At 52.7% G+C, this 13246-nt stretch overlaps 3 protein-coding genes across 3 annotated transcripts; 2 read left to right on the top strand and 1 right to left on the bottom strand.

Annotated features, from left to right (window-relative positions):
- Positions 1-2723: 2723 nt before the first annotated feature.
- LOC131210470 (UPF0587 protein GA18326) lies at positions 2724-3521 on the top strand. Its single transcript, XM_058203728.1, has 2 exons — positions 2724-3195; positions 3268-3521. Exons 1-2 carry the CDS (start codon positions 2943-2945, stop codon positions 3504-3506), a joined length of 492 nt encoding a protein of 163 aa, XP_058059711.1. The 5' UTR covers positions 2724-2942; the 3' UTR covers positions 3507-3521.
- Positions 3522-3962: 441 nt separating this feature from the next.
- Positions 3963-8824, top strand: LOC131208921 (collagen alpha-1(III) chain-like). The gene is made up of 3 exons (XM_058201862.1): positions 3963-4248; positions 4403-4840; positions 4947-8824. The coding sequence occupies exons 2-3, from the start codon at positions 4634-4636 to the stop codon at positions 7443-7445; spliced, it is 2706 nt and encodes a 901-aa protein (XP_058057845.1). The 5' UTR covers positions 3963-4248; positions 4403-4633; the 3' UTR covers positions 7446-8824.
- A 201-nt stretch (positions 8825-9025) lies between these two features.
- LOC131208430 (N-alpha-acetyltransferase 30) lies at positions 9026-12220 on the bottom strand. The gene is made up of 2 exons (XM_058201177.1): positions 10503-12220; positions 9026-10435 (listed from the first exon to the last, which is right to left on the bottom strand). Exons 1-2 carry the CDS (start codon positions 11634-11636, stop codon positions 10271-10273), a joined length of 1299 nt encoding a protein of 432 aa, XP_058057160.1. The 5' UTR covers positions 11637-12220; the 3' UTR covers positions 9026-10270.
- Between the last annotated feature and the right edge of the window lie 1026 nt (positions 12221-13246).

The following is a 13246-nucleotide window of genomic DNA, read 5'->3' on the forward strand; positions in this document are numbered from 1 at the left end:
CAAAAAAGTGCGTTTTGCACAAAAAAGACAAGTTTATTGAATAATCCCTAACTAGCCAAACTATTGCGACACGCTTGTCACGGTCTAGTGGGTTTCCTTCATGTGTTTCTTAAACGCCCATGTAGTATGAAAACGTTGATGACACTGATCGCAGGAGTGTGGTGCATCGTACGTATGATGCGCCCGTATGTGTGATTTAAGTTCTCCGGATTGCCTGAAGGTATATCGGCAGTGTTCACACGTATACGGCTTCTCGCCGGTGTGGATCATCAGGTGGCGGATTAGGTTTTTCTTTAGCGTAAACAGACGAGAACAAATCTCACACGAATGAGCGGTCAGGTCCTGCTTACGATGCCGATGCTGCGTAACGGAGGGACTTTCACCGGCCGCTATCTGGTTTTCCCGCTCTTGCCGTCGCTTCACAGATAGGCGATGTACCTTTCGCTCGTGCGTTAAACTAAGCTTTCTGCTCACGAACCGTATCGAGCAAATTCGGCACTTGAACGGTCGATCGGTCACATCGTGTAGTCCGATGTGTTTGCTTGCCTGACGCACGTTGGGGAACCGCAAACCGCAATCACCGCACGTGTACGGTACTTGATGGAAATGTTGCGGCATGTGATGCGTGAACTCAAGCGACGTTTGAAAGACCGTTTTGCAAAAGTAGCATTTGTGTTTCGGTATCGGGGCTGCTTCTATGAATTGCGGTTTCGCTCCAGTGATACGCCGCTTTCCAGCTTTCTTGCGATTTAGAGGCCGCTCTTTTTGCGATTTAAAGGAAGACTCACCATTGGCGTCAGAGTCAAGGTATAGTTTAAATCCTTCTTCGTACACTCCCTCGATGCTTATTATCACGAACTCCGGGACGACGAGGTCGGATGGGGCCGGGACGACGAGGTCGGATGGGGCCGGGATGACGAGGTCAGATGGGGCCGAGGCGCCGAGGGCGGATGGGGCCGGGCCTACGAGGTCGGATGGGGCCGGTGCGACGAGGGAGGTTTCTTCTTCTCCCTTGCTGTGTGGCAATACTTCCATCACTACGGTGTTGTCGGTAGCATAATCGCTCTTATCTTGTCCGTCTTCCTGTCTCGATGGGGCTGGGGCGACGAGGGACGTTTCTTTGTCTCCATCGATGTGTGTCAATACTTCCATCACTACAGTGTCCTCGGTGACATAATTACTCGTCTCTTGTCCGTCTTCATGCCCCGATGGGGCCGGGGCGACTAGAGAGGTTTCTTCTTCACCATCGATGTGTGTCAATACTTCCATCACTACAGTGTCCTCGGTCACATAATTACTCGTCTCTTGTCCATCTTCCTGTATGGATGTGGCCGGTGCAACGAGGGACGTTTCTTCTTCTCCATCCATATGTGTCAATACTTCCATCACTACGATGTCCTCGGTGCAATATCCTCTCGTCTCTTGTCCGTCATCCTGCCTGGATGTGGCCGGGGCAACGAGAGAGGTTCCTTCTTGTCCTTCGATGTGTGTCAATACTTCCATCACTACAGTGTCCTCGGTCACATAATTACTCGTCTCTTGTCCATCTTCCTGTATGGATGTGGCCGGGGCAACGAGGGAGGTTTCTTCTTCTCCATCGATGTGTCTCAATACTTCCATCACTACAGCGTCCTCGGTGGCATAAACACTCTTATCTTGTCCGTCTTCCTGCCTGGATGGGGCCGGGGCGACGAAGGAGGTTTCTTCTTCTCCATCGATGTGTGTCACTACTTCCATTACTACAGTGTCCTCGGTGACATAATCACTCGTCTCTTGTCCCTCTTCCTGTCTGGATGGGGTCGGGTCGACGAGGGAGGTTTCTTCTTCTCCTTCGATGTGTGTCAATACTTCCATCACTTCGGTGTCCTCGGTGACATATGTCCGTCCGTCTTGTCCGTCTTCCTGCCTGGATGTGGCCGGGGCGACGAGAGAAGTTTCTTCTTCTCCATCGATGTGTGTCAATACTTCCATCACTACGATGTCCTCGGTGACATATGGTTTCGTCTCTTGTCCGTCTTCCTGCCTGGATGGGCCCGGGGCGACGACGGAGGTTTCTTCTACTCCTTCGATGTGCGTCAATACTTCCATCACTTCAGTGTCCTCGGTGGCATAAACACTCTTATCTTGTCCGTCTTCCTCCCTGGATGGCTCGGCTGCGGTTGCATTGTACATTTCCCCCTCGCCGTGCACATCTTGGTCGGCAGGGTTGCTTTGAAGTATTTTCTGTAGCTTCAGATTGTTTTCGATAAACAATCGTTTACTGCTGTGGGCGGAAGTCACTTGACTGAAGCAACTCATACAAACGGTAAGCAGTTGATCTTCTATGACTATCTAAAATGAAAAAATGAATGCTTAACTTCTCAAAAATCCACCAAACGCCAGTAAAGGTGTTCGTACCTTTACACCGAACAGTTCGTCAATCACGTCCATTAGTAAATACCCTTGATGGGTCTCGTAAACTGAAAATACTAGCCCATCTGCCGGAGGATGGTTCAGGCACAACCGGCAGCACGAAGTGTCGAGCGAATGCATAATGGCACCCAAAGCGTAACAAGGGCTTTCGAACTTCTTGAATCGTGGCGAATTATTCCAGCTCTTGTGGAGATGCAACCAGCAGGCGTTTTTGGCTTCACTTTGCTAGGTTATTTGTTGACAATCAAGCCATCCTTTGGGAACGTCCCCTTGTCAAAAGTGACAATTTAGACAACCGCTCAATTTTTTGGCTGTGTTGTGTTATTATAGAGACTTTGAGCGCAGGGATTCGCCTCGCAATTTGTGGTTGAAAATAAAAAGAATAAGCTGTCCAGCAGGGCGATGTTTTCGACGGCCTGACCCTTATAAAAGGGACACGTACCAGAGAACTAAAGTGGCGAGGATATCCCATCCGAGAATAGTTGTGTATCTATCGTTCTACCACACAGCCTCTGAACCGGTTCGAAGACATGGGGAAAATCGCTCTACAAATCAAAGCAACACTAGAGAACATCGGGGAGCTGAAGACTAACCATCCAAATTATGCGTTTTTCTTGAAAATCAAGTGCACGAACTGTGGTGAGGTATCCGACAAGTGGCACGACTTAACGGAAAGCGAACGGGTTAACGAAGATTCACGCAATCCAAAAGGTTTCCACTTCTATATGAAATGCCGTATGTGTTCCCGAGAAAACAGTATCGACATCATCGAAGGCTCAAACGGTATGTCTTTGCTTCTTTCACAAAACTTTACTTTTTCAATCTTCCACTTGGCTAAATCCTTAACTTTTGCAGTTAGCTACTTGGCCGAAGATTCCGGTACAAAGAAAACAATCGTCGCATTTGACTGTCGTGGTGTTGATCCCATCGAGTTTAGTCCCCGTTCCGGCTGGATTGCAAAAGCCACCGAAAACGGACCATCGTTCGAGGATGTTGACCTTTCTGAAGACGACTGGGTGGAATATGACCAGAAAAACAAGCAATCCGTCGGTGTCTACGAGTTCGAGTCGGATTTCATAAAAATGAAAAAATAAACACTCTGAGATGGAGATCCGAAAAAAGGAATGCAGGAACTTGTTTGATTGATGAAGATAATTGTAGCAAGGTTATCGTTTCATACGTTTTGTAGGAAACGTATATCCACTTAAATGTAAGCCTCCAGTTTGTAGTAAAGATGAACACAGCCTATCTAGGAAGGAAGCAAATAGACAACATGCCCTTGGATGACAATTTCACACAGCGCGACCATTAGAGAGCGGCGCAGGAGCTGTCAATTCGCCGTCCTCGCCGCGGCGAAATAGTTTCATCTGCACGGGCGGCTCTGAAACGAAAGAAAAGTGAAAAAAGCCCACGAATTCGGCCGCCTCGCAGCAACATGACAAAGTGGCGGCTGGACGCCTAATCGAAAACTGTCAATCAGCAGCAAATCAGCACAGTACCAGGAGCAGCAGATTGTAGGATATCTTCTGCTCGCGTCGAATCATAAATAATCCGGAACCTGGTCCGTTCGTAACCTCCAGAACGCAGTGAGTGGCACAACGGCCATCGCGGGCCGTCGGTCGATCGTCAGGCCAGGCAGTGTGTGGCTTTCCCCCGGGGGAAGCTGTGTGTGTGCGCCGCGCTCGATACACACGGAAGTTGCGGAAAAACACGGATCTAACGGTCGGGCCGTTTAGCGGGTTGTTGGCGACCAACCGAGCCGAGCGCCACGACCACATTGGTACCGCGGAACAGCCTGGAAACTAGTTGCCGTGATTCCCGTGACGACGGCAGACGGTAGTACCCTGTTGTTTACCATCTTTCAGCCCCGCTCCTCCGCGTCGCCCCCACCAACCAACCAAATGCTCGTGTTTACGGTCGGAGGTTGATCTGTTTTATTCTCATGACGATTCTCAACTGCTTACTGTGATTGGAAAACATTGGTTGGCAGGATTGGCGCGGCTCACAACTTGTACCTTCAGACGAGTAATATCCAGCTGTTACCTTGACGATGTCCGCAAGCGTGGTGCGGTGATTGCTTCGATCGAACGGTGGCTTTCGGTTCGTTGTGAGTTGGTGTTTGGATTAGGAGATCCGATCTTCTCGTGGACAGAAAGCACACGCTACAGTGACCGGACGCTCGTTCGCTCTCGATGGTGGTTCCCTGAGCGGCGGGCGTGGAATGCTGTACGATTATCAGCCACAAGTCTATCAGAAGCAGCAGCAGCATTATCTGCCAGCAGCAGTCATGCCGAAGAAGGATTCAAAGTCCGATGAAGGTGGCGGTGGCGGCGGCGGCCGGAAAACCAAAATGAGTCAGGCGGCTGCGGCCAAACTGGAACAGCAGCAGCAGCAACAGCAGCAGCAGCAACAACAGCAGCAGCAGCAGGTAAGAAGGAGAAAAGATCGACGGGTGCGTGGTGATGTTAGTGCTACCGATAGTGAACTGATCGGGCTCGAGATTAAATCGATGTTTTTGCCACCGCGCCTTCCAGGACGATATGAAAGGACCCAGCGGAAGGCCCGGATCGGTGGGACCCGGCGGCCCAAGCGGCATGAAAGCATCGGACGGCTGCAGTATTAACAGTGGTGGCGTGGGTGGTCCCAACGCTGGCGGTGTTCTCGAGGCGCTTGGTAAAGGTGGTCCCGGAGGAGGTCCTGGCGGAGGTCCTGGCGGTGGTCCCGGTGGCCCAGGGCTCGATGGTCATCCGCTTGATGGCAAGCTCAATCCGGGGCTAGCCGGGCTGATGGGCAACAAGCCGTCGAATAAGCTCGAGTACACGCAACAGCAAAGCCAGATCTTCGTCTTCTCCACGGCGCTTGCCAACAAAGGCGCCGAAGCGGTGCTGAGCGGCCAGTTTAATTCGATCATCGCGTATCACTGTGCACAGATGCAGAAACGGAACCAGCTCGGGCCATGTGGTGGAGGTGGAGGTCCTGGCGGAGGTGGTGGCGGTGGCGGTGGGCCGGGCGATGAGCTTGGTGGCGGCGGGAACAGTGTCGTGGGACCGGGAGCCATGTCACCGTGGATGGACCACGGCCATCACGGTGGTCATGGATCGCCCGACCACCATATGCGAGGGGGCGGCAGTGGTGGGATGATGGGACCGGACGTGGGAATGAAGAAATCGGCTACCATTCACCATACGGCAAACTCGTGCCTCGGTGACGGCGACGGCAGCGGTAGCGGAGGTCCACCGCCTGGAATGGCGTCGATGTTTGGCGGCGGTCCAGGTGGCATGATTGACCATCATATGCGCATGGCCGGGGGGCCGGGATCGGGTCCGGATCCGACGGTGATGGGCAAAAAGTCGGCCACGATACACCACATACCGAATGCGGGCGCCTGCATGGACCAGGATGGTTCTGGGTTGCCAATGTACCCGGTGGACGGTGTCGGTGGTGGTGGCGGCCACATGCGGATGGGACCGGACGGGATGTCGAAACCGTCCACCATCCACCACACGCCCAACTCTTCGTGCATGGAAGGAAGTGGCGGAGCGAGTGACAGCTCCGATCCGTCGGCCCTCGGCGGTGGCCACCCGGGCGTGAAGATGGAAAATCCATCACCCGTCGGTTCGCACATCTCCCCCAGCGGAGGTGGTGGTGGTGGCGGGCCGGGCGGTGGTGTGCCGGGTGGCGGTCCGGGTGGCGGCGGCGGTGGGATGATCGGCGGTCCAGGAGGGGGTCCAGGTCCGATGGGAGGAGTTGGGGGCGGAAGCCACTCGAGTTCGACGATCATCGATCAGATGAACTCGTTGGTCGCCTCGCTGCCGCTGATGAAGGGCGGCAACGTCCTGTCGCAATCGCGTGGCCATCCGCAACCATCGCTGCAGGGTGTGAAGGTGCCGGACGAGAATCTGACGCCCCAACAGCGCCAACATCGCGAACAGCAGCTCGCCACCCTGCGGCAGATGCAGAAAATGTTCTTTCCCGAGCAGCGCGGCATGATGGACCCGCACGGCATGGGCATGAGGCCTCAGTTCCGGGGCGGTATGCCACCCGACTTCGGCGGCGGCGGTCCCCCCAACAGACCGCTTAATCCGGCGTTCATGAACACACCGATGGGACCGGACGGGCCGGGACCGGGCCCCGGACCGGGACCCGGCATGATCAATGAGCAGATCCCTCCGATGCAATACAACAAACCGAACATGATGAACCCTGGCATGTACAGTATGGGTGGCGGTGGCGGGCCGATGGGTGGCGGTGGACCGATGGGTGGCCCGATGGGTCCCGGAGGCCCGATGGGTCCCGGAGGTCCGATGGGCGGTGGCGGCGGAGGAGGACCGATGGGAGGTGGGCCCGGTCCGGGACCGATGAACCGCATGTACAAAGCAGACCCCGACCCAATCTTTCCCCCGATGACCGAAATGGGACCGGGTGGTGGCGGCGGCGGCGGATACGGGGGAGGCGGTGGTGTGATGAACAATCACGGGCCGGGAATGTTTAACCCGGGAGGGATGCAACGGATGGGGATGCCACCGGGTGGCGGTGGAGGGGTGCCCGGTGGTCATATGATGGGACCAAAGATGGGCCCGGATCCGTCTTCGATGCTCGGTGGCCATCCTATAGCGCAGTCCCCACTGATGGACGACGATCTCGCGAAGGGTTCGATGCAGCAGCAACAGCAACAGCAGCAAATGATGCTTCCCGCCAATCCGCCTCTTCCCCAGCCCGGCACTCCCACCGGTGGAGGTAGTGGTGGCAGCAATGGTGGTGGGCCGATGTCCGGCCCCATGTCCGGCATGAACCCCAACCTCAACCCGAACGGCGCTGGCGGCAGTGCGAACGGCACGGCCAACGGTGGGAAAACGAAAGAACCGTCCGTTTCGCCCGAGCACGGCGGAGGTCAGGGACCGGGCTCGAACCAGCAACAGCAGCAACAAGGGCCCGGCAGTCAACAGGGGCCCCTCACACCTCAGACGCCACAAGGTGGTCAGCAAACGCCCGGCCAACCGCTAACCCCACAAACGTCAATGGCCGGTTCGTAGGGACCGATCGTCCGTGAATGCGACTGTGCGGTGTGTGCGTGTGCTTGCCTACGGTACGCTAACGCACACACCGGCACACGAGCGAACCCTCCCCAGAATCCTCCATCCACCTCCACGCCCGTGCAACAAATCTGCCTTATCACAAAACCGACGAATACGAGCGAAAAAGCAAAGCAAAAATAAAACAAATACGCGAATATACGAAACAAACTTAAAAAACACAAACGAGAAACGAGAAGCGAAGACAAAACAATACAAAACAAACGAAAGATGTAACGATAGCAAGAGAGCTGAGAGCGTGTAAGAGAATAGGAAAACAAAATAATAGCGAAAGCAAATAATGGACGTAGCGCAAGAAGCGCCCAGAAAAACGGTGTGAAAAGATGAGTGAAACAAGCAGAACATGATTTCAGGTTAATTGAAGTTGGTGCAGGTGGTGCTCTGGGACAGGATCTTTTTGAGATCAGCTTCGTGTAACGGTTTCGTTAACTTCCTTCCATGTTATAGTTCCGTTTTCTTGCTCAAAGCCGCTCAACCCCAAACACACTGTAGACGGAGGCCGCGTGGGCCGTTTTTGGGTGCCTAATTATTAGTAGAAAATTCACCCCAAACAAGAAGTTTCGAAAGTATCTCCCCAGCTTGCCTGCGTGCTAGCCAGACTTTGCTACCAAACGAGCGCCGGGAAGTTTACTTAACTGACGACGCAAAGAGAGGATATCCGTCTTCTTCCAGCCCTCGGTTTGTGTGCCACGCATGTGTGCCCTATGAACGTTTGCCACCCCGCAGTAAACCTTTGCCCTTGTTTTCATCATCGTTACGTGAACACTTTTAGTCCAAAATAAATTAAAACAAACAATCAATGGGGGTGTTAATACTAAAAAATTGTAAACAAATCACGACACAACTGAATTGGATACGTTCAAACATTTGCGTGTGCAGCCCGAGAAAGCAATTGTTTGCAGTTTTATCCGCGTCTTTGTACTAATGTTTCTAACACGTGAAATCAAACATGTAAACAACTCCCAACAATGAGCAATAATAACAATACGCTGGTACTACGGACCTGCCTCATTCTCGTATTACATTTTTTGCCATTCGAAGATGCACAGCGCCATTTGCAGTTGCTTGAAAGAACTGATTTGAATCCAACGGAAGGCTGAGTTTTTGAGTGCGCTTGGTCCCAAGGTTTTGTTGTAAAACTACTACTAAAAGTTAGCCGTTTAGGTTTCTTCGATCCAGCTTGTTATCCATCCGGTCCTTTCGTTAGCCCATTACTTTGGCCACGTTTCCGTAGAGAGCGTCAAAAGTGGAAGCAAAACTAGTAACCCTCATAGACGCGCCGAGATAGGTAGCTCCGCGGGAGAAGGAGGGTTTTAGAATTAGCATTAAGTATTAACGAAAAGGTCTTAAAAGTGTTGAATAAAAAATGTAATAATTTTACCCTCTGGTCCTTTCTTTCGTTCCTACACCTCTTTGGAGGGTTCATGCCTCGACAGGCCCCGGCTGTCGATGTGACGACTTCCATCGCAGTGTGTTCGAAGTCATGTATCTTTCGTTTGGTATTTGATTTTATTGTTCGACTATTTACAATTTGCAAATCGCGCCTAATCCGTCGCGGTCCCGGCTCTCACTGCCTGCGTTACACGGTCAGTTACGCCGCGCAGCCCTGCTTCGGGACGTGCTGCAGTAGTGGCCAGGCGCACCACAGGCAGTCACCTACAGGTGCCGCGAGATGCAGTTCTACGCTAGTTTTGGTATTGTGGATTGCCCGTTTTCGCAATTTCAAAATGAGGCGAAAGATTCGTAATCGACTACGGACCGCGGGAGAACCACTCCAGATGAGAGGCGATCTGACCGAAATTTCTGCTACCGGGCAGCATACAGTCGCTTCGAAGACTTTAGACGTTAGAGCTTCCATTGTCTCTCTCTCTCTCTCTCTCTCTCTCTCTCTCTCTCTCTCTCTCTCTCTTTCGCGTTCCTTAGTGGACCTTAGTTTCGGGGTGAATGAAGGAGCGTCTCCTCGTTCCGTTGAACACAGGGCACAAGGGGGGTGGTCGTATGTAACGATCCTGCTCGACGAAAGAACGCCAGCCACGTGAAGACACTTTAGACGGACACACACACACACAGAAAACACACATTTTGCTACTAAATCGCACCAACCAGTCCCAAATAGCCCCCGCTAATCCCGTTCTATACACTGTTCTTATCTTACAGTATCGAAAGCTAACTGGGCCCACAGCCGAAAGAGCGCGTTGCTGCCAAGAGGACAGGTGGAAGCATTCCGAAGCATAGCGGACAGTGCGCACAATAAATTATCGTTTAAGGCTAACTTATATATAGGGAGCCGTAGAACCACATGGCGAGATGTGGTACGGTGGCACCACTAGCGCCGAGCAGATAAACAAGGGGCAAACGAAAAGTGTTCAAAACCAGACACACAGGCCAACATTCTTTTGCGTACCAAGTGACTTGTTAATAGTTACTAGTCCGACTCAGTTTCAAATCAAAGTGAATCCGTGCCATGCAATCTGTTTCCAGTCGTCGAATGATTCAAGATGCCTCCATCCTAAGCTACGGGCGTGCTTTGGAAATAGAATTTAACAACAACAAAAATTACAACTTTCACATCGTTTTACCACAATTGGGCGGTTGCAATGTTGAAACGCGAGTTCCCCGAACGTATCGCCAAATGTTGAAATGACCGTACGCTACTTCGGTTCTAAAAAACTGAAAACGGCGTGCTGCAAAAGGCTTTCCTATTCCGCTACTACGTGCCCACCTGGGAACGAGCTACGAACGAGCGAACGGGCGAAGAGGAGCATTCATCTGAACCACAGCTTCAGCCGCAGCGCATCGACACCGTTCAAGTAGTAGTGAAAGAGCCGCTTATCCCGCACGAAGCCCAGATTTTCGTATAATCGCAACGCGGGCTGATTGGTTATTTCCGTTTCTAGCACCACTTCGTCGGCTTTATCGTCAAGCATAACCTACGAACAAGGCAGAAAACCTGTGTGAAATCTCGTCGTCGAACAACGCCCCTCCTGAGGACCTCACCTGTATTGCCTTCTGCACGAGTGTTGTACCGATCTTTAGCTTCCGGTAGTCCTTGTCCACGGCCAGCATCGCAATGTACCCCCGGCGGACGTTTTCCCGGTGGATGTCGAGCTTGCAGACGATCGCACCAACGCACGTCTCCTTGTGCAGTGCCAAAAAGCACAGCTTCGGCCAATTGTGGATGAAGTAACGATACGTGTAGATGGAGTACGGCTCGGAGAGATCCTTCTGTATTAGGGCCATGATGGCGGGCATCTGCCGTTCCGATTCGTACACCTGATAAGTGATTGCGATCGGCGGTTCCGTGGTGGGTGCTTCCTGTGGGCCGCCCGTGCTTGGTAACGAAATCGATGAGGTAGACGTGCTGCTGCGAGACGACGGACTCTCGTCGATGGCACCCAGAGAAAGACTGGTGATCGTATGATCTTTCATCGCTCCCTCGCCGCCATCAGATGCCTTGGTACCGGCTTCACCGGTAGCGCTGATCGCATCCATCCCAGCCGAATCGGACGGGGGACTTTTGACCTCCCGGACGCTACTGAATTCCTGTTCGCCCCCATTGACCATTGCCGTGTCGTGCGTTCCATCGTCTTGTGCCCTTTTCTGCTGCTTCGATCGTTGTTTACCCTTTTTACTGTGCGCCGCTGTACTGATCGCTTGACGGGGGGACCTTTCATGGCCATCGTTTTGCTCTGCCTCGCCGCGTGGTGTCGTATCCGTTTGCGAGTAACTGCCGAAGGATTTGTCCAACTTTGGCAACCCATTCGTTAGTCCGTTCGTGCGACTAACGTGAACACACTGCTCCAGCTTTCTACTAATTGCGTCAACTTCTGCCACCTCCCCTTCCGGCACTCCGTTGCTGGCGTGATTACTACTATGACTACTATTTACATCACCAGCCGATGGTGATACCGATACTGCGGACGGGTCATCACCTACCGACGTCGCCGCCGTGTCCGTCGTCTCCTCTCGCTGACTATTTTTAGCTCGGTTTTTCCTTTTCGTCTTCTTCCGTCCGCTACCCGCGGTGGTGACGTCTTTAGTAATCGTCTCGTCCCGTGCCGTTCCATTGGTGAGTTTGCTGCTGGCCTTCGTTGCTGTCGCTGTCGGACCGCCGTGTCCGATCACATCCATTCGGGAAAGACGCCGCTGAGGCTTCCACCGTTTCTACTCCTTCCCGTGGTCACTGTTTCCGCCTGGGGTTTGGGGCAGTCGTTTTGTCGTTCACAGTGCAGTTCACGGCCCCAAAAATCCAGACACCCAAATACTGCCGTCTCCCAGTCCCAAGGAGTTATGTACGTAGACCAGACGTTTTCAGAGGGGAGACGCACTCGACCCCACCCGACCTTTGCGTCAGGTACGATTCGACCAATCGTTCTATCGCACGGTGTTCGTGATGGATTTCATTTTCCCTCTAGTAGTCCGTTTTTTTTCTTGCTCTTTTCACAGCGAAAGCTCTCCCTGACCGATGGACTTTCGACGACAGGGTTGAGAAAAGGAGAATGTGAAAATACGAAGACCCAGCCTCTTCGCAGCGACGAAAGGGTTCCCGAGTCGGTATTGGAACGATACCCGGCCTATCCTTGCTCCAGTGGAGGGGCGATGATTGGAAGACCAGAACGAAGGGTCGAGCCCTGTGATCTTCAACTACTCCCAACGCACCGTCTTTTCCTCTATTATCACCAGTGCAGCACTATACGCTCTGCACTTCTTGCACGTCTCCGTACGTTGTGCTGGTGTTGCTGCTGAAGACTGCGATGATCAGAATGACAGACGTGCGCACGTTTACTTCGCATGGTGACGGTGGCCCGGTTGTGCAATCACTGCTAGCGGTTCGGTGCAACAACTCGTCACACAACTGTTCCTTCGCGGTTCGCTTTCGCTGAGAAAGGATGAACGTTCGGTGCTTTGCGACTAGAGCGAGAACAAACGATAGTTCGAGCGAGTCCGCAACACCAGAATGACAACGAAATGTCGAATTTGGAGTGTTTTTGGGGCGAACATCTAGGTATCGGATCGTGATTAATCAAGAGGTGGCGTATTGGACAACTTAATTATTTTAATGTTTAACGATAATAGAAACTAAAATCAAACTTTTGGCGATCCTGTTAAAGATCCACTAAATTTCGAAATCTTTGTGCGTGCAGGCGAAAAGTGAGCGAAATCCACCGTTTGAAATCGCATCTGGTTAGTTGCGAAAATAGGTACCATTCCTGCCATTGGCGCCAATGCCGGTAATCTGGCGAATGCCGCGGGTCATCGAACGAAGCCTTTCGTTGGATGGATAAGTTAGGTAAACCAAATTACACGGCAAACCCTTTTGCGATTAAAGTTTATTTTGACAGTCAGTGTTGGGCTGCCGAAAGGGGCGAAAAACAAGCGCACGCTCGTTCGCGCGGAGAGCATGAATCTCACTTCGCTCCGTCGGGGACTTGCCGATTGCGGTGGGCGAGAACAAGCGCGAGAGCGCCTGTCGGGGTGTGCGAGAGAAAGAGAGCCGAGTTTGCACCGGACGGCAAGAAGAAGACGACCCCGACGATGGTGAAACTTGCCAGAACCATCAGACAGAACCGGACGACCGAAGTATCGTATCCGTGGGACGGCGTTTTGGTTGAGCGTTTAGGAGCGTGTTTTTTTCTAGTGGCAATCTGGATCTCCTAGGCCCCGTTCCCGTCCGCCGTGCAGACCGTGTCGCGAATCGGCGGTGCATTTCTCGTGGTGCCACAATCGGTACGCCCTAGCGT

Source organism: Anopheles bellator, chromosome 2 (genome assembly GCF_943735745.2).
Source record: "Anopheles bellator chromosome 2, idAnoBellAS_SP24_06.2, whole genome shotgun sequence".
NCBI lineage: Eukaryota > Metazoa > Arthropoda > Insecta > Diptera > Culicidae > Anopheles > Anopheles bellator.

Excerpts from the sequence above, each read along its gene's own strand:
- LOC131210470 (XM_058203728.1), top strand. The coding sequence starts at position 2,943 with ATGGGGAAAATCGCTCTACAAATCAAAGCAACACTAGAGAACATCGGG. Across the intron at positions 3,196-3,267 it reads CATCATCGAAGGCTCAAACG|TTAGCTACTTGGCCGAAGAT; the intron begins GTATGTCTTTGC and ends TAACTTTTGCAG.
- LOC131208921 (XM_058201862.1), top strand. The coding sequence starts at position 4,634 with ATGCTGTACGATTATCAGCCACAAGTCTATCAGAAGCAGCAGCAGCAT. Across the intron at positions 4,841-4,946 it reads AACAACAGCAGCAGCAGCAG|GACGATATGAAAGGACCCAG; the intron begins GTAAGAAGGAGA and ends CGCGCCTTCCAG.
- LOC131208430 (XM_058201177.1), bottom strand. The coding sequence starts at position 11,636 with ATGGATGTGATCGGACACGGCGGTCCGACAGCGACAGCAACGAAGGCC. Across the intron at positions 10,436-10,502 it reads TCGTGCAGAAGGCAATACAG|GTTATGCTTGACGATAAAGC; the intron begins GTGAGGTCCTCA and ends CCTTGTTCGTAG.